The 24953-nt window shown below is 48.9% G+C and overlaps 2 protein-coding genes across 2 annotated transcripts in view; one reads left to right on the top strand and one right to left on the bottom strand.

The window, feature by feature from the left end:
- Positions 1-1412, bottom strand: part of SLC35E2B (solute carrier family 35 member E2B) — a 29612-nt gene extending 28200 nt beyond the window's left edge. The window contains exon 1 of the mRNA XM_079987137.1: positions 1275-1412. The gene's annotated coding sequence lies outside the window, so the exon portion shown is untranslated. The remainder of the gene's footprint in view (positions 1-1274) is intronic.
- Positions 1251-24874, top strand: LOC307222114 (uncharacterized protein). The gene is made up of 9 exons (XM_079987218.1): positions 1251-1380; positions 2459-2579; positions 3949-4102; positions 11280-11425; positions 12407-12583; positions 13224-13340; positions 14971-15057; positions 20193-20340; positions 22250-24874. Exons 1-9 carry the CDS (start codon positions 1361-1363, stop codon positions 22279-22281), a joined length of 1002 nt encoding a protein of 333 aa, XP_079843344.1. The 5' UTR covers positions 1251-1360; the 3' UTR covers positions 22282-24874.
- Positions 24875-24953: the final 79 nt, after the last annotated feature.

The following is a 24953-nucleotide window of genomic DNA, read 5'->3' as shown; positions in this document are numbered from 1 at the left end:
CCCTTATTTTCAAATCTGAAAGTTGACAGCCATGCCCCCATCCCAGAAGAATGCTAGGAATTGTAGTTCATCCCTCACAGAGCAGCCTAAACAAATTACAGTTTCCAGGAGGAAGGTGTAATTTAAATGCATGAGTGTCTGCACAGACAACCCCCCCCCACCGCTCAGTTCCTATGGGCACTTCAAACCTAAAGTTGTTGTTTTTTCTGCAAACCAGCGCTGAGGAAACTGGCTCGCCTCTCAGAATGGTTCAGCTCTAGACAACATGGTCAATGGTCAGGATAGGAGTTTTAGAACAATGACATTTGGAGGGCTACAGGCAAAGGAAGTAAGGGTTGAACGGGGCTGTTGTCCATTTATTCCAATGGGTCTGGAATAAAACAAAATGAGCCTTCTATTATTCTACTCTGAGTAGGGTTAACACTGGCTGTAACCCAGCGTGCATCACTGTAAACTTTCTATCTCTGTAAATACACTTTTTGTTAAAGCTATGGTTTTCCCAGTACGTAGTGATGTATGGAAGTGAGAGCTGGACCATAAAGAAGGCTGATCGCCGAAGAACTGATGCTTTTGAATTATGGTGTTGGAGGAGACTCTTGAGAGTCCCATGGACTGCAAAAAGATCAAACCAATCCATTCTGAAGGAAATCAGCCCTGAATGCTCACTGGAAGGACAAATCCTGAAGCTGAGGCTCCAATACTTTGGCCACCTCATGAGAAGAGAGGACTACCTGGAAAAGAAGGGGATGGCAGAGGACGAGATGGTTGGACAGTGTTCTCAAAGCTACGAACATGATTTGGACCAAACTGTGGGAGGCAGTGGAAGACAGGAGTGCCTGGCGTGCTCTGGTCCATGGGTCACGAAGAGTCGGAAACGACTAAACGACTAAACAACAACAAATCCACTTTCCAGTCAAAAGTGGAGGGTTTGCATCACACCAGGCACCTCTTCATCCATACGAAGCGATGACCAAAACGGCAACTTTTTTTAAAAAAAATCCCACTACAATAAAACTTTTTAAACGTGAAAAGGGGCTTTTTATTTTTTTAAAAAAAACCAAGTCTCTGCTTTTTTTTTCAGAAGTCCAAGTTGTACTTTCGTTATGCGTCACTCTAAAATTTATATCTCTACGGGCTCTACTCCTTTGAACTCCCAACGCGAAGTCTCTACATAAGAAGTGACAGCGAAGAGCGACGGAAGGGGAGCATACACTTCCTGTTTTTACCGGAAGTTTCGCCGGTCTAGGACTTCGGCCCGTGTCTCTATGGCTTACCCGCTGCCGAAAAGGCGCCTGAGGCCTGGAAGCGGAGCTGGCGCCCGCTCGCTTCCCCGTCGGGCCATGTAACTGACTCTGTCGCCATGGAGCCTCCCGACACGAGGTACTTGCCGCCGCCCGCGCCTCGCGGGGACCCGTAGCGAGCGCGAGGGGGGCGGGGGAGGTTGGGCGGCGGTTGGGTGCGAGGGTGGAGTTACCAGTCTGGACCTGAGAGTTCTCCATTAAAGTAGCTGAAGTGTTGCAGGCACTGTGACGTCGCCGCCGCGTCACGTTACGACCTCACCGCGACCGTTGACGTCACATTTCACCACCACCACCAAACTTTGAATTCTGAGATGCTTTTTCTAAAAAAAAAAGAAAAGAAAAAAGCCCTTCAAATATTCTGAATTTGTTTTGAAAACGTATTTATGTTTTATTAAATTTATACAGATGCATTTAGTTACTTTAGTTGTTTTTTTTTAAGTGATCAATTGTATAAATAAATAAATGCAGTAAAAGTAATAATTATATTTATTATTAGAAGGCGCTCATGGAGGCATGCATGCTTCCCTCTATTTTATCTTCACAACAACCCAGTGAGATAGTTTAGGCAAGAGAGATTGTCACCGGTCCAAAGTCATATATTGTGGCTTCGCTTTCAACCCTGCTATCCCAGGTCCTAATCCAATACTCTAACCATTACACCACACTACAACATGGGGAAGGTTCCACCCTGGTTGCTTCTACTTCAGCAGCAAAAGAAGCTTAGCTTTTAGTTGAAATTTAGAAGTGCGGACAGGATGGGGGAAGAGATCGTGACATCCTTGAGCATGTCATTGTGGTCCAGATTTCCATGCAGCGGAAAAGCATGCATGTTCTTGCAGTCATGACTCACGAAAGGGGCTGCCTCTGTTCTCGCACAACAGCCTGTGGCGTCCACAAGTATGCTTGTTATGCTAGCTAACAACAGGAAGGGCATCTTGGTGGGCATTCCTCCCCCCCCCATGCCCATGAGGTCTCCAATTCAAAAAGTTGGATCAGGAAATTCAAACTGAAATCAGCTCAGTAAAAGACTGGCTGGGCAGGAGCCATGGTTTTTCAGAGGCTACCCAGTGAACCCAAAAACCTTCTCACATCTATATGCAACACTTCCACTTAGCTTCACCTCCAGACATCCTTTCGTTGTTGTTCTCTCCCTCCAGGGTCCTCCTTTTCCCTTCGGAGGAGACGCAAGATCCTCCCCTGCCAAATGAAGTTTTAACCTCTGTGGTGCCAAATCTAACCCCAAGACATCAAGACCTCATCCCTACCCCATGTGGGCCTGTAAGTATCTGAACCAATTGATTTCCTGTTAGTTTCAGTTCCATTTATCATGCTTAGAGCTGCACCTGGCCTTCTGTGTTTGTTGCAGTAATGACATATCCCTCTTTGGTTTTATCTGCTGCTTCTACCCCACCTCCTTTCTCTGTTTTCCATGTGACTGTTTTTTAAAAAGTCACTTGAGGGTGGGGACCTGTCAAACCTCTTCTCTAAAAAAAGGTTCATTTAGATAATAAATTTATAGGTGGGAAACCTGACATACATAAATGTACATCATTCAGGAAACTTTGGTTATTCTGAAAGCCTGAAAACAGAGCCTTATTGGTGAAAAGCACTATGAAGTTTGCTTGATGGGTTTGCTGCCCTGAGCTCCTTCAGGAGGAAGGGCATGATATAGATCAGGGGTCGGCAAGGCTTACATTGTCTGGGCCAGTTCACTGCTGCTGAGCCCCCTCCGTGGGCCGGATCGCGTGTGCGTGTGAGCGCACTCACCCATGATTTCCGGTGCCTGCATATGTGCAGACGCGATTTCCGGCGCTGCAGTTTAGTGCAGCATGCGGGAATTCGCTGAACTGGCGGCTTGTGGGTAGGTAAAACGACCCCCATGGGCTGCTTGTGGCCCATAGGCCTTAGGTTGCTGACCCCTGATATAGATAGATTTAATGAATGAATGAATGAATAAAAACGGGGGGGACGGACCACTTTGTCATTAACTACCATCTCTCAGTCTCACCCATTCCCCAACTCCCAACTTTTATTTATTTAACAAAAATTATATACCACTTACAGTCATATCTCGAGTTACAGACGCTTCAGGTCGCGCGTTTTCGGGTTTCCTGGAAGTACCAGAACGGGTTACCTCTGGGTTTCGGCGCTCACGCATGTGCAAATGCACTAAATCGCGCTTTGTGCATGTGCAGAAGACCAAATCGCGACCTGCATGTGTGCAGATGCGGCGCTGCAGGTTGTGAACGTGCCTCCCGCACGGATCACATTTGCAACCCGAGCATCCACTGGAATTGGCAGTTGGCACAATAGATTCATTTAAAAATATTGATAAAAGCAACCCTTAAAAACCAGTTGACATAACGTTTTACAAGCTATAAAGAAAACAAGCAGTTTGAAAATAGATATATGTGTTAAAATTGCCTGCCTGGGTAGCCTTGCCTAAACAAATAAGCTTTACTCAGGCACAGGAAACAATACAGGGAAGGTCCCTGCCTGCTACATATGAGCAGGGAGTTAGTTCCAAAGAACATACCCCGCCAAAACAACACTGGATTATTTTGCAGGGCTGCTATGAAACCATGTGGGGTTTTTTACCTAGTTGCAAAGCTGCTTAGAGAACATTTACATGCTTTTCTGATTGCAGATCAAACCTTGGTCGGAGCTGTCCTCTCCGGTCAAGATCTATTTCTGCGTCACCATCCTCTCCCTGTTGAGCGTCATCGGATTAACCATAGAGAACCTCGTTCAGCAGAAGGACGAAGACTTCACTGTCTCTCTCATTCAGCTGATTGGCGTCGGTAAGGAAGAGGGGACTCTGCAGCAAAACGCCCGTTTTATGTTTTTGATGGGTGGGAAGAAGGGCTATATTTTGCAGAGGCCTCAGGTGAGGGGTAGGGGAGGAAATGTGTCTGTACATGGAAGCACACAAACACATACACAAACATGATTCTTCTTAATGGAGGTTGTGCCGGCCTGACATTTTGCAGCCTCTGCAATCTAACCATACAACAAACGGCAGCATATTTATAAGAGAGATAGTCAAGAGTAGTGGAGGTCTGGTCCATTGGAGTGAGTGGAATTGCCTTCAGCCAGCCTCCATTTGCCTGTCTGCTTAGAACCACTCCAGCTGGTGGCATGGGCTGTCAGCTTCCTCCTCCTAAGTCTTTGTATTAACCTTGTAGAACTGGGCAGGGAGGTGGATTCAGGCCAATTAGAATTAACCAGCTCTGCCTGTCTTTGGCTTTGGCGCCATCTACTGTTCGTCTCCCTGCCTTTCACCCTACCAGTCCCAACAAGCACAAGCCACCATTGGTCAAGAGGTGCATTTGGCAGAATCTTAGTGTGTGGGGGGCTAAGCCCACTCAGTTCTGACCCCTAGACAAGTGGGAGGGAGGGAGGCTTTGCCCCACTCTCAACAAATGGAGGCTGGTTGCTTTGTCCTATATAAGACATGGGAACCAATAACATATGGGAATATATGCAAAAAATATAATCTATTAAAAAAGAGAGCTGCTGGATCAGAGCAAAGACGTCTCTAGAGGAAAATCTAGTAGCTAACCAGATACATACAGGAAGCTAGCAAACAAGGCAGAAGGGAAATAGCTCCCTCCTGCTGTTGCCTGAGCCACCAACTGAGAATGTTAGACTGTGACCTGGGAGAACAGGGTTTGACTCCCCACTCAGTGCCTCTCAGCCTAACCTACCTCACAGGGTTGTTGTGAGGATAAAATGGGGAGAACCATGTGACCACCTTCAGCTCCTTGGAGGGTAAGGTGGCATATAAATCTAATAAATAAATTACTTCCTGACTCCTTCAACTGTGGAGATAATTTCTTCAAGAAATGGCATTATAGAGCAAAGCAGACTTCAGGTGTGCATGGAGCTGAACGGGACAAGCTACTTTATTCTCTCCCAGAATCCTGCTTATTAATGGTTAATCCCACAGGAAAGAGCTGTAGAAAACCTGCTTTGCATGCAGAAGGTCCCATGTTCAATCTCTGGTAACTCCCTGCCAGAAACCCTGGAGAGTTGCTGCCAGTCAGTGTAGACAATACTGAGCTAAATGCACCAAGGGTCTGATTCAGTATAAGACAGCTCTCTATGCTCCTTTTGCATTCCTGCAATTGTTATATCGTTTCCTGTTCACATCAGTGCCATGGCAGAGATCATTCCCTTTCTGCAGGTGAAAAACTAAGGCCTAAGAAAATAACCATTGGTGCCCTTTGAGTCTCCACCCAAGCATAATCTCCCAGGACTTTGGACCTTTTCTGTTTTCTGACCGCCATTGTCCTGGAACTGTGGGCAATACTACATATGGACTGTAGGTGGCGCCTCTAGCCCAACCATTTCCCTGATAGGAATATGGTTAGGATTCCCCCCTCCCGCTTGCTACGTCCAAATCCAGCTGTCAAACTTCAAAACCATAGTAGATAATCATTCCATTTTGAGTTTGGACATGGTTGTGCATGCTTGCATATAGAAAGCCAAAACCACACAAACCATACATATCAGCAGGCTCAGGATAACTTGGTGGTATGCAGGACTACTTTAAAAAAAAAATTAAAAAATGCCCCAAGGCACAGAAACCCCCCCAGAATTGTCCAGTGAGTACTGAACGGCTACAGAATGCTGACCGACAGAGAAGAGAAAAACCGACAACCAAGCGGGATGGGGCACAGAATGGAGCGGCTGCAAAAGGAGACACATAGATATAAAAAGGCTAGAGAGAACCAACTCGGCATCTGAAAAGGTTGTTTCCTGGTTCACACTGTGAAGCTCTTTTTAATGCCCCCCACCCACCCCAGACAGAGGTGAAACCTGCCCATAGAAATCAAAAGGTGACATTCAAGATTGTCATGTAGCTGGGCATTTACCGTATTTTTCGCCCTATAGGACGCACTTTTTCCCCTCCAAAAATGAAGGGGAAACGTGTGTGCGTCCTATGGGGCGAATGCAGGCTTTCGCTGAAGCCTGAAGAGCGAGAGGAGTCGGTGCGCACCGACCCCACTCGCTCTCCAGGCTTCAGGAAGCTATCCGCAAGCCTTGCAAGCCCAGCGGGAATTCTCGCGGGCTCGCAAGGCTTGCGGGCAGCAGCCTGCAGCCCGAAGCACGGGGCGCCCTCTGGAGGGCGCCCCGTGCTTCGCGCAGGTGTCAGCAAGCCTTGCGAGCCCGGCGGGAGTTGCTGCCGGGCTCGCAAAGCTTGCGGATAGCAGCCTGTTCTGGGGGCTAGGGGAAAAAGAATTTTTTTTATTCATTTCCCCCCCCAAAAATGAGGTGCGCCCTATGGGCCAGTGTGCCCTATAGGGTGAAAAATACGGTACTTTTTTAAAAAAAGGAGAAAGAAACCCTAAACAACCCACTGTGAATTGTGCATGCTCAGTGGGCAGAGGGAAAAAGAAAACTGGGAGGGGGAATGGAACCCTGGGGCAGAAGCACATCACACTGCAACATTTTATCGCAGGCCCCCAGTTGGTGGAACCCATGGGAGGTATTACAGTGGTACCTCGGGTTAAGTACTTAATTCGTTTCGAAGGTCCGTTCTTAATCTGAAACTGTTCTTAACCTGAAGCACCACTTTAGCTAATGGGGCCTCCTCCTGCCGCCGCGCCGCCAGAGCACGATTTCTGTTCTCATCCTGAAGCAAAGTTCTTAACCTGAAGCACTATTTCTGGGTTAGCGGAGTCTGTAACCTGAAGCGTATGTAACCTGAGGTACCACTGTATAGGGGACTTCATATTTTTTCTAATTTTGTGTTATGCCACTGTAGCCTTATGAGGCTTTGCCCTCGGGTGGGAAAAATATTGCGCCTGGGAAAGGGAAGTGGGAGTCAACAGACACTCAAGGAATAGTTTCAGAGAAAAGGCTTTTATTTCTACCATCCATGAACTGGTAGAAGGAGCAAGTGTGATAAGTCACAAAAAGCATGCACGAGTTCACAATCATGTGAACAAGCATATATACCCCTTTCCAGTTCCCTCCCCCTTTCTCCTCCCTCAGGAGTCCTCTGAGCATGAACAGAAAGCTGTCTTGGGACTATTGGGACTCTTGGCACCCTTCCCAGGAAAGGGGTTTCAGAGTGTTCAGATATGTTTCAATCTCTTGTTCTGGCATGGTTCCCGGACAGAAAGTAAGTTGCAATTTGGTTCTTTAGCAAGCCCAGAAGGCATCAGAAAGGTCTGAGAAACAATGGACTGTGTTCCCTACCTTTGTTGCAATCTCTTTAGTTACAGCAAGCGGAATGTTTCTGATGCTTAGCTAATGCCTTTTAGCTGCTGAGAAAAATGATTTTGAAATGCTCTGAGAAGCTTTGAGCCTGCTTTGGTGGGGGGTGACTTTGGGCCTAGGTGAGGTCACCTGTCCTCACCTTCCTTCACCACCTCCCCACCCCTCATGGCAGCCATTTTCTGACTGGCATCCCTCTTTCAAAATCCAAAATGTGCCCCTTAGTCCAAAAAGTTTGGCAACCGCTGATCTAGGGCCCTTTCCTGTCTCTGTACCAGATGTGAGGAACCTTTGGCCCTCCAGATGTTGCTGAACAACTCCCACCGTCTCTGCTTGTTGGCCACGCTAGTTGGGGGCTGAAGGGAGCTGTTGCTCAGCAACATGAGGAGAGCCCAAAGCTGCCCACCCGTGCTTTGTACCACTGCGCCCCATGGGCCCCTTTGAGCCAAGAACCAACTTGTGATGCAAGCAGGGAGCTGCGCAACACTACCGACACTCCCCCGACACTCCCCCTTCCCCTGCCAACAGGTCTGCCACCTCCCTTTCCCCTCTCCTCCCTCGTGAACATCATGCTACCTGCCTCATGTTCTCTAATCAAACCATGAATCTGCCACGGGGCCCTTGACAAGGTTCATATTTCACAGGTGCTGCCCTCCTGAGATGTTTGGCAGTTGGAATATGAATGCCGACAGGTTCTGAGGTTCTGATTGGTCAAAAACATCAGGTGCTGTTTAGTATTGGCAGAGATTTTAGCAGGGCAGGGCCCATTAATAATAATAATTATTATTATTACAAATTTAAATGGTTATATTTGTATCCTCCAATAGCTCATGGTGGAATTCCCCATTTCCCCATATAAACATGTCCGTTAGATATAATATTGAGGGCCCAGCCTAGGACCCTGCTCCCCCTGTTTTTTTTTTTTTTTAAAGAGACAGTGGCACAGGGTTAGAACACTTCTTCCAGCCCAAGGGCCACATTCCCTTATGGGGAGTCTCCCGGGGGCCAGATGCTAGTGGCAGGTGGGGCCAGAGCGAAAAATGGGCAGAGCATTGGGCATGACTTGGGGCAGTGGGCTACACACACATCTCCAGGCATTCAGGGTACCTTATCACAGTTCAGTCACACTTTCCAGCAGGGCAAAAGCACACAGGCAGGGTGCATAGCAGGTTGGTTAGGGGTGTGGCCTGGGAACAGTTCTAAAGGCCAGGCAGAGAGTCCTCGGGGGCCACATTTGGCTGCCAGGCCCTGGGGTTCCTCACACCTCTGTTGCAACACAAATGCAAAAGGCATTGGGTTCAGTCCAGTTGCAACGATCGGGCAGTAGGTAATGAAGAGGTCCCTGAGAACTTGGAGAAAGGAAGATACAAACATAAGGCACAACTGGCGGCCGAGGCCATTTGTGCTCCAACAACAATTCTGCATTGAGAAATGCTGGCTTCCCGAACCGAGAACAGTGAAGGCAGTAAAGTAACATCTGCACAATTTTCCTCCCATTTTGTACAGTTTCCATGGCACGCTACCTTGCACAGTGTATTTTTGACTGACAAAAACAAGGATAAAAAATAATTTCTGGTTTAGCTGATCCTGAGGATTGCGAAAGCAACGTGGTTCAGCAGCAGTTTTGGAGCACACCTGTGCAATCATGAGAACCAGAAATGTGGTCCTAAAGAGAGAGAAAACCTATTAAAAACCCAAGACATTGAAATTCTGAGTAAACTTAAGTTCAGTGATGACCTTTTTGAGCTTTATCTAAGACCCCGTGTATTTGCTATGCATCTAGAAGTCTGACTGGGACAATAGATAGCATAGATCACCTCAAAAAATAAAATACTAACAATATGGGCGGAGTATAGCTGCACCGTAAGAGCAGGCAATTGCCGTCATGAGTACTGTAAAATCATAAATAACCATAATGTTGGCTCTTGATACTACCCAGGCTAAATGTTAATTACATTTCAAGAGATTTGTTATAAGCAATAATTAGATTAGGACTGATTTAATTTTGGCTGTGGCCATAGAAGGTAAACATTTCTTGTTCTTATCAGCCGACAAGGTCTCATTCCCCACCCCCCTCCTTGAACAATTATCTCCAAAAATGGAGAGATAAGAGCTTGATATATAGAGAGGGTATCTCCAGTTATTAAGAACAATAAATCTTGGTTAGTGCTCTTCTCATTTTCCCGAATGGGCCTCAAAAATCTCTTGCAGGTTTTCTGCACATACTGTAAACTGGATAAGACCAAGATGATGATTTTTTGCAAACAGTCCTAGGTATAAATGGTGTTTAAATCACCAAACTATAGAACAAGCCCTCTTATTTAGATACCTGGTTTTACTCTTTAGTGAAACCCTCTCTTGGAAGTGTCATATGGAGGCATTGAAAGTCAAAGCACAAGAAACCGCTAGGGCATTGATGAAGTTCTGTTACAATAAGGGAGGGCTGCCGATTGAACCTGCCCTAATGATATTTGGTTAAAGTTGAAGTCTAGGGCTCTTATTCAAACTTCATTAAAGTTATGGAAACTGCAAAATATTCATCCCCTCCGAAAGCTATGCTCTCTACCATCAGAAATATCAGCAACTCTTCTTCGCCCAGAATCTGGGTGGCCAATAATTATAGCAAGAGAGGACTGCACTCAGTTCATGTACTGTATATTAAAAGAATTGCTACTAAGCCAATCAAGCATTTCCCTGCGCTGTGCTATATGGAATTGGGTGATAACCAGCTTGGTCCATCTATCTCAGTGTTGCCCACACTGGCTGGCAGTGGCTCTTCAGAGTCTCAGGCAGGGAGTCTACCCATCCCTACAGAACCTGGGACCTGAACCTAAGGTCCCCCACTGAGCTGGTCCTTTCTCAGTTTGCCAAGTCAGATATGTTTGCCTCCTACTCTGCCACCTTCAAAATCCCTTGCTGCATAGCAAGCTCGACTGCTCCTTACTCATTGTGGAAAAGAAAAAAAGAGACCGATAAGTCAGCCAACCCCCCTCCCTCCACCTTTAGCATTTGGAGAGCCCAGGGCTAGCCTTGCTCAGAAATATTCCTGCACAAAAACATCTCGCTTTCCTCCCTCTGTGTTTGCAACTGCCGGGCAGATGCGTCTCGACAGAATCCCAATTGATAGGATCCCATTTGTCATCAGATTTGGACACAGAAATGTCTCGACTTGAATGGCACGATCCAGAACCATTACTGTTGACTCCTGTTCGTTGCTGCCCACTCCCCACCTAGAAAAACCACACCTTTAATTTTTCTAGGGTTCTCCGGAGATATTTGGGGTTGCAGCAGCCACTGGATCCTAAGGAAACTTCTACCCTGGAAAGAGGGAGACAAAGAGGGTCTGCTGCCAGTATAACTTAGTTGAATACAACCCAGTGCCTCTTTCAAGATAGTGCTAGCTTTTAAAAACGCATTAAAAAGTTGTAAATCACTCATGAGGACTGAAGGCTTTTGAAATGACCTCCCTGTTGCTCAGCCTCCACTCCCTGCCTTCGGAGTCAGGGAACAGCTCCCTATTTCACAAGATGGCTGTTGGGAGGACAGGTGAGCCAATTAATGGATGTTTCCTCTACCCTGGAGATAAAAAAAGCCTCATCAATCTAATCTAACTCTAAATATATATATTTTTTAAAAATGAAGAAATGCCTTCTAGGTTGACGTCAACCTTCAGCTTCCCATTTCAGCTTGGAAGGTACCTTTTTCTCCCCTGCGCAGACGGCTGATGGCGGGATTTGTCTCTTTCCCCGACAGTCTTCTGCATCTACTATGTGAGCCGGGGCATCTTGCAAGAGAACCGCCAGGAGCTCATCGTCTTCGTCCTCTCCGTCGCGCTGGTCATGCTGCGCTCAGTCGTCAACTTCAGCGTCCTGCCTGCCGAGCAGAAGCCCAAACTGCTCGTGAGTGGTCAGCGGTTGGGTCTTTGCCTTGAACCAAGGGCCTGGCGGGAGCTTCCTAGATGGTGCAAGATCACTCTGGGGCCTGTTGTCAGCGTAGTTCAGCCCAGGGTTGTGTGTGTTGTGATGTTCCTGCATCACCTTCTAACAAATCTCTCTCATTGCTGCACCCTGGTTTTAAGTAGATGGCTGCCCCCCTTTTAGAAAGATGCATAACTGATTTGGAACCGAGAAGGGAGAAGGCAGAAATGTAAGCCGCCCGAAACCGGTACACTTTAGGCCCTTGCAGGTCACCTTTGACGGAGACATAAACTTGCTCCCAAAGGGCTTGGGCGTGGTGCATGCTAGGAGAGGCAGCAGAGTACTTTATGATTCGGGAGAGGGGCAGGTCTGGACTTCCCCTCTGTTCAGAGCAGGCTCCAATATTTCGTCTGCGTGGAATTTGAATTCCTGCTTCTGTGCTGCTCAGGTTGCATTGCTTAGGCCCCATCTGCACGATACCTTTAAGGCAGCATCACAGCTGTGGCTTCCGTCAAAAGACTCCTGGGAGCTGTTTGGAGAGACCCTGGTCCCCTCGCAGAACTACAGTTCCTGGGTGGGGGTGTTGTTTAACAGCCAGTCCCTCTTCCCAGAGAATTCTGGGAATTGTAGGTCTTTGAGGGGGAACAGGGAGATCTCCTAACAATGCACAGCACCCATAACAAATGACACTTCCCAGAAGTCTTTGGGGGAAGGCACGACTGTTTAAAGAGGCACGGGGCTGCTTTATATGTGCAGTGCAGGTGAGACCTTAGATGTGGAGCATCCTAGTAAATTCTGCCAGCTTACGTCCTTCCTCTGCAACCTCTTGCCAAGCCATCAACAGTATTCACACTTGTCTCCCTGTTTTCCTTGTCAAACACGTTGAATCTGGTGGAGGTTCTTCTGCTGCTGCAGGGGCGTGTGGTCCATTCTGACGGTCTTGCTTCCATTTTCCCTCTTAAGGCCCGCTTTGTCCTGATCCTTTTAGTCGGTGCCTTCGATGTGATCTGCGCCGTGGTCCTCATTCAGACCGAAAGCATGATGGCCTTCCGGGTGGGCGGGGCCTTAGAGAGCCTCCAGGCCCAATACTTCATGCTCAACCTCTGCTTTTCCATGCTGACCTTTGACCTCCAGGCTCAGGTATGCCCAGGCCTCAGTCCAAACCACAGCCTGAATCCCCTGGCCCATCTGTTTCCCAACTGTGCCTCCTGCATTTCTCTCAACTGCTTTTCTGCAAGGTACACGCAAGGCAACTCGTATAAAAATAAAAAGCCGAGGAAACTGAGAGTTTTGTTAAACGTGTTTTTACAAAAAAGCATGTAGCATGGGTGTTGCATCTTGCGTTTAACTCTGAGTAGGCCCACTGAAATCAGTGGACCTCAGGCACCAGTTTTCTTAAAATTGCAGAGCAGTTCTGAATGGTTGCTTGGAGGGGCTGAACCCTGAATAGCGGCATTTTTGTTAAGTGTTCCTTCTAGTCTCGATAGCTCCGTTGGCTAGAGCGTGGTGCTGATAAGGCCAAGGTTGCAGGTTTGATCCCCTTATGGGACAACTGCATATTCTTGCATTGTGGAGGATTGGGCTAGACGAAACTCAGGGTCCCTTTCAATTCTACAATTCTATGAAAGACCCCAAGCGCAGGTCATGAAATGGCCTGCCTTTCTGGAAAGTGAGCGAGTTAACCAACACAACAGACCATGAGCTGCAAATGGTTACGGGGCACAGGAAGGGAACGTCTACAGCTGCTGCAACCTCTGAGACTTCTCTTTTTGCCTTCCAGCTTTGCTTGTGCGTTCTGCTGCTCACCTCGATTCGGGAGATCTCAGTTCTGCACAGCATCTTCCTGGCGGTTGGGATTCTCTGGGCTGGGCTGAAAGTTGTCTGTGGCATCATTGCTGTGAGTGCGCCTCCCCTCCCCCCCTTGACCAAATGGGCATTTCCTGGGGGTAAACCAGAGACATTTCCTCTAAGAAATGCTGGGCCCTGATTTATTTATTTTTTAGAAAGAGCAGCAGTCTGTGCCAAAGCACTAACATAAATTGCAAAGTTCTGCAACTTGGCGTGAGCTATGTGAATTATGCGTCTGGCCCTTCAGATTCTAGCACATTCTTCGCAACCACGCGGGCTAGAAAGAAAAGATAGTGACAGTTCTGTGACGCTGGACTCTGCATCCTGAATCGGGTCCTGTTCCATTTCTGAGGGATCCACAGAGCCCTGAATACAGTGGTGCCTCGCAAAACGAAAAGAATCCGTTCCGCAATTCTCTTCGTCTAGCGTTTTTTTCGTCTTGCGAAGCAAGCCCATTGACGGCTTAGCGGATTAGCGCTATTAGCGGCTTAGCGGCTTTTAGGGGCTTAGCGGATAAGCGGCTTAGCGGCTTAGAAAAAGGGGGGGGAGGGAAAAAAACCTGCAGGAACTCGCAAGACATTTTCATCTTGCGAAGCAAGCCCATAGGAAATTCATTTTGCGAAACACCTCCAAAACGGAAAACTCTTTCGTCTAGCGAGTTTTCCGTCTTGCGAGGCATTCGTCTTGCGGGGCACCACTGTACTGTCTTGCCAGATGCCAGAATCTGTTGTTACAGCTATATGGGGAAAGGGGCTGAATTGTCCTGTCCCCTTTTGGGCTAGTTGGGCTCCAAGCAGGCTACACTTGTGGTTCCCCTTCAGTCAGACACAGATGTGGCTCGACTGCATTTAGGCCAGGCCAAGACCAGGTGAAATTCCCTGGACCAAGCACTCCCTGAAAGGGAGCATTTGCTTCAGTGACCTGCAAAAGCCTTCTGCATGGTGGCCAGCCTAATCTTGCAGCTTCCCCCTCCTGCTCCCAGGAGCCACCTTTCCCCTTTTGAAGCAGGGACAGGGAACATTTTTCAGCCCGAGGGCCGCAATCCCTTCCGGGCAGCCTTCCAGGGGCCTCATGCCAATGGTGGGCGGGACCAGAGGCACAAGGTGGGGGGGCAACAGAGTTAAACATTACCTTTGTGGAGTAGCTCAGGTTCTACAAATGCCCGTACCCACTTTCTCGGCTCCATATAGACAAGAAAGAGGCATGATCAGAGTTCAGGGACACATTTCAGGCAGGCAACACCACTAGGGGTCAGGGGAGAGTTCTGAGGGCTAGGTTGAGAGAGCTGGGGGCCACATTCGACTCCCAGACCGGAGGTCTTGTCCCCACTGCCTGAAAGTGCCATTGCCTTGTTCAGCTGCTGGTGGTTTCTCCAGCATGGGGGTGAGGGTTAGCTGGCTCTGAAGTGTCTGGGAAAGCCCACCTCTTGGCCTGGGAAGGAGGAGAAGGCTCCTTGCTCAGATTGCCTCCTAGTTTTGCCACTGTTTTACCAGTAGGAGGAAGCAGGATGGGGGGCTGCCCTAGCTCTGCCCCACGGCCTTTAATGGGATGCTTATGACAACTCTTGAGACTACTTTGAGAGGAAGCTAGATGTACGCATAGCTAAAGCAAACCCAACCAATGAATGTGCAGCTAACTCAGTTCATTTCTCTCCCCCTCCCACCCCATCTGTTTCCCAGATCTTAAGAGAGTTAAAACCTCTAGCCTGGATTTTTCTGAGTCAGAATTTGCCTGAGGTTGCTTATCTTGCCTACCTGATCTACACGGTAAGTCAGTGCCAAGAGTTTTGTTGATTTAATGAGAAGGAAGGGCAGGGGGAATTCTTCCAGTCCTCAAGATGCTGATTGCTAGTGCAAGCAAGTTAAGCCCCTGGCTTGGCTGCCTTCGTGTGGGCCCTTTTTCTGTAGGGGCTGTTCTGAAGGAAGGGCTGCATGTTCCCAGAGTGCAGTCAACTGGCCGTCTCACCATGTAAAGTTGGGCTGTTTTAACGCTTTATTTTTAAGAAGAAAGGTTGCTAGCCCCTATGGTTTCAGGTCTAGGCTGTGTGGACAAATATGCAAAATCAAAGCAGCCGGTACTGACTTATCAACGTGATCCCAACTACTCTGGGACAGACCTGACATTTCAGATCCTGTATCCAGCCAAGTCCTCCTCAGAGGAGACCCATTGAACTGAATAGGCCTAGGTTAGGCATGATCGTTAACTGCAGACAGCCTACCCTGAGTAAGGTGGGCATTGGACCCAACTCCCGGTTTCTGCGTTATCATTTCCTATGTACCAGGAAACTGTGTTTTGTGCCTTATCTTTATGAGAAGGGAGAGGAGAGTGTACTAGCCGTTGGCTAATTCCCAGGCACTTAAGCCACAGTAGGTCCCACAGGGCGGGGGGAAGTTGTGAGCTGCATCTGACCCTTACAGGGCTCCCATGTGGCTCACTCTGGGTTGCCTGGTGACTGCTGCTTGGAGCACCATTTACCTGAGGGAAGAAAACCCACAAGAATGGCTCTCCCCATGTACCTTCCTTCTCCTCAGCCTCTGTTTGGGGGCGGGCAATGTAGTCAACAGGACGCGGGTGGCACTGTGGGTTAAATCACAGAGCCTAGGACTTGCCGATCAGAAGGTTGGCGGTTCAAATCCCCGCAACGGGGTGAGCTCCCGCTGCTCGGTCCCTGCTCCTGCCAACCTAGCAGTTTGAAAGCACATCAAAGTGCAAGTAGATAAATAGGTACCATTCCGGCGGGAAGGTAAACGGCGTTTCCGTGCACTGCTCTGGTTCGCCAGAAGCAGCTTAGTTATGGTGGCCACATGACCCAGAAGCTGTACGCCGGCTCCCTCGGCCAATAAAGCGAGATGAGCACCACAACTCCAGAGTCAGTCACGACTGGACCTAATGGTCCGGGGTCCCTTTACCCTTTACCTTTTCTAACGTAGTCAACAGCACCAATTACAGCTGGGGGACCAGGATGGGGAGAAGCGGGAGAGGGAGAGCTGACTATTACACCAATCCTGTTGCTTCTTGGCTGTGCCCAGAGCCAATCAGCTGGCAGGGGGCACAGGGAGGATGCTGAGAGCTCAATGTACCATCAGGGCAAGTTTAGACCTCACAACTCTTTGTACAGAAGTTGCAGTGGGGCTGGGAGGAGAGTGAATGTGTGGCTCTTATTCCACCACAACATGCATACTTTAGGGCTCAAAAAGGCCACCCACTACAGGTTTAACATAATCATCTGCCTTGGTCCAATAGACCCAACAAGATAAACACCCAAAACTGTGGGGCTAAGAAATTATTGTGCCCCCACTAAGGGGTGTATGTGCGGCTTATTTAATCCAAAAGCCCTTGAGAAAAATGCACTACAGATGCCCATCCGATCCTGCTCCCACATTTCAAATGACTTTTGCTCGCCCTTGGAAGCGGTTAACTCAAGCCGGGCTCAGAACATTCCAGGATTGCGGCCAAACGCTCCCACGTCCCGCCATTGCCAGGCATCTGAGGGTTAGCGTCAGGATGCTCAAAAGGCTTCTGAAATCCCTCTGTGTCAGGGCGCCCTGGGATTTTGCTTCCGGTCAAGGCAAAGCAGGGAAAATTTAGACACAGCAACAACCCTCTCTCTTTTTAAAAAATGCATCACAGAGACGGTCCTCAGACAGCCAGCTCTGAACGTGTATCAGCAGGAATAAACAGGGGATTAGAGGGGAAGAGCCCCAGAAGTTTCACCCACAGATAATTTCCCCGAAAGGCACAGAAGCCAGGAGGTCCGGGAGATTATGTATTTAAAGTGTTATCCCACTTTTCAGCCGAAGGGATGGTCCCTGCCTTCAGCACAGTAGCATTAAGGTTTTGTGCTTGAGCTTGCTTTTCTCTCTTCCCTCCCCTTCCCTTTTCCTTGCGTGCTTTATGAGATTGTGAACGGGGGTGGGGTGGGGGGCAAGGAAGGGCCATCTTTGAGCTCATTTTGGAAGCTGCTCAGAGAATCTTTTTGGCTGAAGCGGGGCAGGTTGGGCCGGGTGACCCCTCCCCTCCTTGTAACACCATCTTTACCTCTATCCAAGGAGAGGTGCAGTTGCAGTGCTAGATTAACCAATAGTCTGTCTCATAAGGCAGACTCTTTTTTTGGATAACTCAGTGGTAGGGCATCTGTCTTGCAAGTGGAAGGTCCCAGGTTCAGTCCCCAGCACTTCCAGGTATGGCTGGGAGAGGTCTCCTGTCTAAAACCAGGGTTTCCGAAACTTGGGTCACCAGCTATTATTGGACTATAATACCCATCATCCCTGACTACTGGTCCTCTACCTAGGGATAATGGGAGTTGTAGTCCAAAAACAGCTGAAGACCCAAGTTTGGGAAACCCTGATGTAGACAATACTGAGCTAGGCAGACCAGTTATTTGACTCTGAGTGCGGTAGCTCCCTTTGTTCCTGTGCCAGCCAACAGAAACTTAGTCCAGTCATATGACTCCCATGATCCTTTGGGAACAGAGTTGGCATCTCATCGCTCTCCTAGGGAGCCATCATCTTGGCACTTAACACAACGGAAATGAAACCTGCTGTTTCAGAATGAATTGTTCACACACCAGCGGCTCGGATTGGTTGCTGCACTGAAACTGGAAAGTTTTTCGCTTTCTTTGGAGACAGAGGGGTGGTTGGTTTATTGATGTTATAGCAGCAGCAGCAGCAGCAGCACAGGGATCTCAAGGACTGCAATGCTTTTCAAAAACCTGCCGTCTGACAGCTTCTTCTCTCGCCACAGCTGTGTGGAAAGCAGCAGGGTTTTATGGGAAAGGTCAAGCTGGCCTGGCTGGTTGGGAGGAAGGAGTGGGCGTGGGAGACAAGAAGGTCAGCGGAGGTGAAGGGATTGGGATTGCAAGTCCAAGGTGGAAGTGAGAGAGACAACACAAGAGATTTTAGGGCATGGTGCTCTTGTTGGACGGCTGTCCCACGTTCCGTTTTTCACTGCCATTCAAAATAAACAAAAAACTAGGAACAATTTTTTTTTGGGGGGGGGATGACATTAGTTTTTATAAATATGGTGAGCCTGCTGATCAAGCCAATGGCCCATCTAGTCCAGCATCCTGTTCTCACAGTGGCTAACCAGATGCCCATTCTGGGAAACCTTCAATCAGGATCCGAGCACAAGAGCCCTCTCCCTCTTCTGTGGCTTCCAGCAACTGTTCAGAAGCATTACAAGCACAGCCATCATGGCTAGTATCTTGCAATAGCCCTTCCCTCCGTGAATTTATCTAATCCTCTTTTAAAGCCATCCAACTTGGTGGACGTCTTCTGGGGGAGTGAGTTCCATAGTTTAACACTGTGTTGCATGAAGATGGACTTTCAGTTATCCTGAATCTTTTATTATTCAGCTTCATTGGATGTTATAAGAGAGGGAGAAAAACTTTCCACTTTCCCCACGACATGCTTAATGTTATAAACTTCTATTTTGTCGCTTCTTACTTGCATTTTCTCTAAGCTAAAAAGTATGAAATGCTGCAGTCTTTCCTTGTAGGAGAGTTGCCCCATCCTTTTCTGAATCTTTCTCTGACTCAGCAATATCTTTTTTTGAATTGAGGCAACCAGAACTATACACACTTTCCTTTCCTTTCCTTTCCTTTCCTTTCTCCTTTCTCCTTTCTCCTTTCTCCTTTCTCCTTTCTCCTTTCCTTTTTCCTTTCCTTTCCTTTCCTTTCCTTTCCTTCCCTTTCCCTGTCTGCTCTCAGTTGCTGTCAGTAACATGATTTAAACTCTTCCCAGGAATTCCCATGTTTTCTCCTGAGCCTTACTTACTTACTTGCTTGCTTGTTTATTTATTTACTTATGACATTCAAACTCCACCCTTTAGCCTGAAAACCCTCTGAGTGGCTTACAAAGTCCTGAGACTGCACTCAGGCTCGCAATCTTTTTAAAAAAAGACAAAAGACATGGCACATGAGGAAAAAGGAAGAGGAGGGAGGAGGAGATAGCAAGCTCAAGCCTGAGTTCTTAGAAGTTACAGCCAATTTCAGTGGCAGTTCTGGCTGTCTTGCTGCCTGCCCCCTCGAAACATGCTTCTATCCCAGATCAGGTCCAGGAGCAGAGTCGGCGACAATGTCCAGGCTAGGAAGAGGGGACAGCTCCTGCCATTCCTGCTGTATCCATACATGCTGGCAGTAGCTCTGGAAGGGACCAGAGCTCAGTGGCAGAGCAGCTGCTTATACCCTGCATTTCTGGGCAGGGCTGCGAAGGACCCCTGTCTCAAAACCATGGAGATCTGCCACTAGTCACTGAGCCACCTGGACCCAATAGTCTGACTTGGTGGAAGGCAGCTTCCTATGTTAAGGAAAAGCCCTAGCTCAGTCATAGAGCATCCACTTTGCGTGCAGAAGGTCCAGTTCTCAGTGGTATCTCCAGCTAAGGCTGGGGGCGGGGGAAGACTCTTGCCTGAAAGCCACTGCCAGTCACTGCGGACAGTCCTGAGCTAGGCAGCCCAATGGCCTGACTGAGGACCAGCTGGCTTCCCATGTTATTCATTACATACGTATTCTGTCCCTTTTCCAAGGAGAAATCTATTTTGTCCTCATGACAATCCTGTGAGATAGGTTAGACCGAGGAAGAGTGCTGAGTAGAGATTTGAACCTCTCTCTCCTGATCAACACTCTTAACCACAGTGCCCCACTAGCAAAATGTTTCTGTCTCCTCTGACATTGCAAATTGCCCCAGAGCCTGTCTTCTAGATTGTTTTATGCCCACTTGTTGTGGGGCCTCCATTGCCTCTCCTCTTCCTCCCCAAGCATCACTTCTCCTGCAGGTGCATCATTTCACCCCCGGCTGCAACGTTGGGTAGAAGGGACAGTTGTCCATCCTGCCCATTGCACTCCTTTCGTTTCTCTGTCTGAAAATGTGATTTCTTTACGTGGAATGTGCTTTCTTCCCAGGTGATTGAAGAGTGGGGACAAGGGAGTTCCTATGCGCTGGAAGCGGCTGTCATCACCTGTTCCTGTATCTCTGTGATGATCAAAAGTGTCCTGTTCTGGGCGTTGTTCCATGTCTACCACAGCTTTGGGCAAGGGCTAAGAGAAAGGAGTGAGTATCGGAGGAGATTAATCCAGGGGGAGGAAAAACAGACGGACACATACATACAAAAGCCCAGAGAATGTGGGGATCGAAGGCAATGGGAGCAGGATGGACCAATCATGTCCAGCTCATGGGTTTCACTGGAGCATCTGGCTGAGCAGAGTGAAAAGAACTTTATCTCCCCCTGTCCAATTCATATCAAGCAGTTGGCATGTATTTATTTGAAGCATTTTACCCTGCTCTGCAGGGATGCAGGTGGCGCTGTGGGTTAAAGCCTCAGCGCCTAGGGCTTGCCGATCGAAAGGTCGGCGGTTCGAATCCCTGCGGCGGGGTGCGCTCCCGCTGCTCGGTCCCAGCGCCTGCCAACCTAGCAGTTCGAAAGCACCTCCGGGTGCAAGTAGATAAATAGGGACCGCTTACCAGCGGGAAGGTAAACGGCGTTTCCGTGTGCGGCTCTGGCTCTGGCTCTGGCTCTGGCCAGAGCAGCGATGTCACGCTGGCCACGTGACCCGGAAGTGTCTCTGGACAGCGCTGGCCCCTGGCCTCTTAAGTGAGATGGGCGCACAACCCCAGAGTCTGTCAAGACTGGTCCGTACGGGCAGGGGTACCTTTACCTTACCTTTACCCTGCTCTGCAGCTAGGGTGGATGGGTGGGAGGAGAAGGCTTCCAGAGCAGTTTCCAGAACTCAGCAGTAAGAGAAGTTCTGCCCTCAAGCTTATAATCTAAAAGGCATGACAGAAAAGGAAAAGGGATTGGGAGGGAGGAGGAAGGGAGGAGGTCTTACAGAGCTTTTAGTAGTGATTAGCTGGAATGGAAGAGAGTTCAAGGAGAAGTGGAGGAGTGAAACTTATTACCATTTATTAAATTTCTATACCACCCTGCATCCGAAGATAACAGGACAGTTTACAAAAACAATACCTTAATAACAGAAACAATAACTCCCTGTACAAAGATTAAAAGGCCACAGATTGTTTAATTCGCCAACGCCTGGGTGAAGAGGAATGTTTTTGCGTGGCACCTAAGGATATGCAACGAAGGCACGAGGCAAGCCTCCTTGGGGAAAGCATTCCACAAGTGGGGAGCCACCGCAGAAGAGGCTCATTCTCATGTTGCAGCCCTCCAGACCTCTTGTGGAGGAGGCACATGAAGAAAGGCCTCAGATGATGAGTGCAGGGTATGGAGAGAGGCGGTCCTTGAGGTATTGCAGTCCTGTGCCGTTTTAAGACTCTGTAGGTCAAAACCAGCACTTTAGAGTTGGGCCCAGAAACCAAATGGCAGCCAGTGCAGTCGGTTGCTGGTCTCTCCACTGAAGTTGATGCAGCAGCCCTGCTTCCCATCTCTCTCCCTCTGATGCAGCCTCCTGGAATGGCTGGCAACAGAGAGGAACCTGATGGAGCCAGCAGAGCTGATGGAGAGATTCTGCAGTGCTCTCTTCCTCACCCTCTGCTATAGCCTGATGGAATGCTAGCTGCTCCTGGACACTTGAGGAAGGAGCCTCATTTAGCCCATCCAAATGGCAGAGACTGCATGCTGATTGATAGAGAGGGCCACCAATCAGCACAAAACTCCCGCTGCATTCGGTGCGCCTTCCCTGCAGCATCAGTGTGGTGTGTATTTCCAAGGTGGCTACAGAAGGAGCTGCCTAGCATACTGAGAAATGGCCAGCTAGCCAGGATGACTTTGTGATACCTCCACCGTTAGAGGCAGTATGCCTCTGAATCCCAGTTGTCTGGGAATTGCAAGTAGGGAGAGTCGCTGTTGCACTCTTGCTGGTGGGCTTCCCATTGAGCCACTGTGAGAACAGGATGCCGAAGCAGATGAGCCACTGGCCTGATCCAGCAGGCTCTTTTAACGTTCTTTTAAAAATGGTGAGATTCTTCCTATCATTTACCACAACTCCTTTCCCCACCTCTGCAGTGTTTTCTTCCTATGGAAGGATTGACTCGTGAAGCACGATGCCTTCTCCAGGTACAAGGCTGCACTCTTACAAAGTGAAGGTGCGCTGCGGGAGATCAGTTCCCTGCTCCGACCCAAGAAAGCGGGGCCCCAAAAGGCAGGTCGTAGCAGGAGCAGCTTGACCACAGTTCAACAGAAGACGTTTGCACAACCCTCCACCTCCTGGGGCTTGCTGCGGGAACTCTGCTCCGTCAAGTTTGAGTCCTTTTGCCAAACAGCTCCTGCATGCAGCAACCCCATCAAGATTCCTCCAGTGTGTTTGTTTGTTTACGCTAGATACCACTTCACCCATTACCCTGCCTTTGAAACAGCTGCCAGGATGACCCCCTCCTGCTGTGGCTTGCCTCCCAAGGGTGAGTGTTGCCGATGGACCATTCATTTGGTGCTTTCTTCCTCAAGCGCAATCCTGCACCTAGATTAGCTTTGGGCATTGCAAACCTGGCGGGGAGGGCCTAGGCGACAGGCCCAGCATTGTGCGCCCTCATTTGCCGTATTTCACTGCCGAGAGCCTCATCCTGGCAAACGAGGAGCTGACAATCCTCCAAAGTTTTATCTGTTTTAAGATGACAGCCCCATCCAGTGAAATTTATGCTTCCCACATAAGAACCAAAGATTAGAAATCTAGCGGAAGGAAAACACAGACAGCTTGATGCTTTCGTGGGCTGCTTAAAAAGTTGTGCGAGGACCACATGCAGCCTTCGGGACGCACCACCACTAAATGTTCTGGACTGCAGTTCCCATCAGTACCAGGCACCGCTGGCTGGGGCTGATGGGAGTTGTAGTCCAAAACATCTCGTGGGCACAAGCTTAGCAAAGGCCACTCAAAACCCAGCACCTCTGCGGTTGCAAAGCCATCTTGCCTGCCATTAACCCAAATACAAATGGGTGTGTTTGGTTTGAAACTGGAAATACGGTTCAAACTGCAAAACCACCGTGACCCCTCTCTGGCCAGCCACAGCCCCATCTAGCCTATAACCTATAGTCCTGGCAGAACAACACCCAAGTACTGATATTGGTGTGTGCTGAAGTTACCCGGTGGCTTCCGTGCTGCTGAAGACCTTCACGGTGGCAAGACACACTGTTTTTACTTGTCTTTGCACTCTTGCCTCTGGTCCCAACCCTTTGGTGGAGGGCCGAGGACCTGAGAAACAGGAGAGCCTCAAGTTCCAGTTTTGCCCCAGGAAGAGCGGCTGATTCAGCACCATCAGAATGGTTGAAGATTTGGGGCAAAGGGAAGGCACCTTCCCCAAAGGTTGCATGGAGAAGGGCTGCCCCCCACCCCAGCCAACTCCAGAATCTTACTCCAAGGAGTATGTCTGTGCCTTAAAACAGGAGAGAGATTTAGACAGGCATGAGGAATCTGCGGCTTCCCAGACGTTGCTGCCCAGTGCCTACCATCCCTGACCAACAGCATCTGGAAGGTGGCACTAAAACTGCTGTGTGGGGAAGCTCTGGCCCACCAGCTGTGCCGAACTCCCGGCTCCCATCAGCACCAGCTTGCATGTCCAGTGGGAGTTGTAGCTCAGCAAACAACCAGAGGCTTCTTCACACACCTGCACCAAAGCAAGGGGTGAGCAGCTTGTGGCAATTCCCCATATGTTCAACTACAGCTTTCAACAGCCCCGACTGTTGGCTGGGGCTATTGAGTGTTGCGAGAACATTGGGGGGGGGGGCGGGTCCCACAGGTTCCTCCATGCCTTTGCTAATCCTACCCCACCCCAGAAATGTTCGGCCTACAGCACTTTGGGGAGAGCTCTCCTTCCACACGGGGCTCTCAAGAAGACTGGAGCAGCATGGCCAGCTTGACGCTGGCCCCAGTCTTCCTATTGGCTTAATAGGCCCCCCTAGTGGCCCTTGTAGGCTTGTCTGCCCCACTTTCCTCGAAAAGACAGCTGAACACACATCAACCCTCAGCGATGGGAGTCTGCCGCTTTGTTCCACGGAACAAAATCTGCAGTGCTACAAGGGGAAGGCAGACCCTCCCCAAGCCCCACGGAGGCACAGGCTGTGTTTTTGCCCGGTTAGGGAAACCATGCACCCAGAGCTGGGTGTCTTGGTGCCAGAGATGCTTTCCCTTGGAGGCCTTTGTTTCAAGGACAGCCTTTGCCAACCTGGTTCCCTCCAGATGTTCTGGCCTACAAACCCCAGCTGTGCTGGCTGGGGCTGATAGGAGTTGTAGCCCAGAATATTTGGAGGGCACCAAGTTGTGTGTGTGTCTGTGGGACACTTTCCTTGAAGCTGCCCACAAGCTGCTTGGACAGTGCTTCCACCTCCCACTTACTAAAGCTTCAGCAGTTTGCTTCTGTCGGTATTCGTGTGGCTGACTTCTTGCTAAATCCCAAATAATTTCTCTGCCTCCTAACCTGATTTCTTCCCCTCACACTCTAAATTATTATTTTGGTCCTAATTTTTCAAACTAACCAAGCCTATGTGAGTGTCTTAACTGATGCGCTTTTCAACAGCAGTGAGGGTGTGTTTTTTTAATTAAGGAAAAAGAATGTTTAATACAGTAATTCAAAGCTTTGTTAATTTATTAAGAGGTTTGTTACTGGCCTTGTATTTTTCAATAAAGTGTCAATGCCACCATTTGGAGAGTTTGTTTTTCAACGATGCCTATCCAAAAAGGAAGCAATTTTTAAAAAGGAAAATATTAAATTTGAGCTTA

The sequence above is a fragment of the Podarcis cretensis genome (genome assembly GCF_951804945.1).
Source record: "Podarcis cretensis genome assembly, chromosome: 8".
Taxonomy (NCBI): domain Eukaryota; kingdom Metazoa; phylum Chordata; class Lepidosauria; order Squamata; family Lacertidae; genus Podarcis; species Podarcis cretensis.
This window is presented reverse-complemented; position numbering and strand designations above follow the sequence as displayed.

What these genes read in the sequence shown, in the direction of transcription:
- LOC307222114 (XM_079987218.1), top strand. Translation starts at nt 1,361, where the DNA reads ATGGAGCCTCCCGACACGAG. An exon ending in TTGTCTGTGGCATCATTGCT is followed by an intron (nt 13,341 to 14,970) that starts GTGAGTGCGCCT and finishes TCTGTTTCCCAG; the next exon opens with ATCTTAAGAGAGTTAAAACC. An exon ending in TTGCCTACCTGATCTACACG is followed by an intron (nt 15,058 to 20,192) that starts GTAAGTCAGTGC and finishes CTTTCTTCCCAG; the next exon opens with GTGATTGAAGAGTGGGGACA.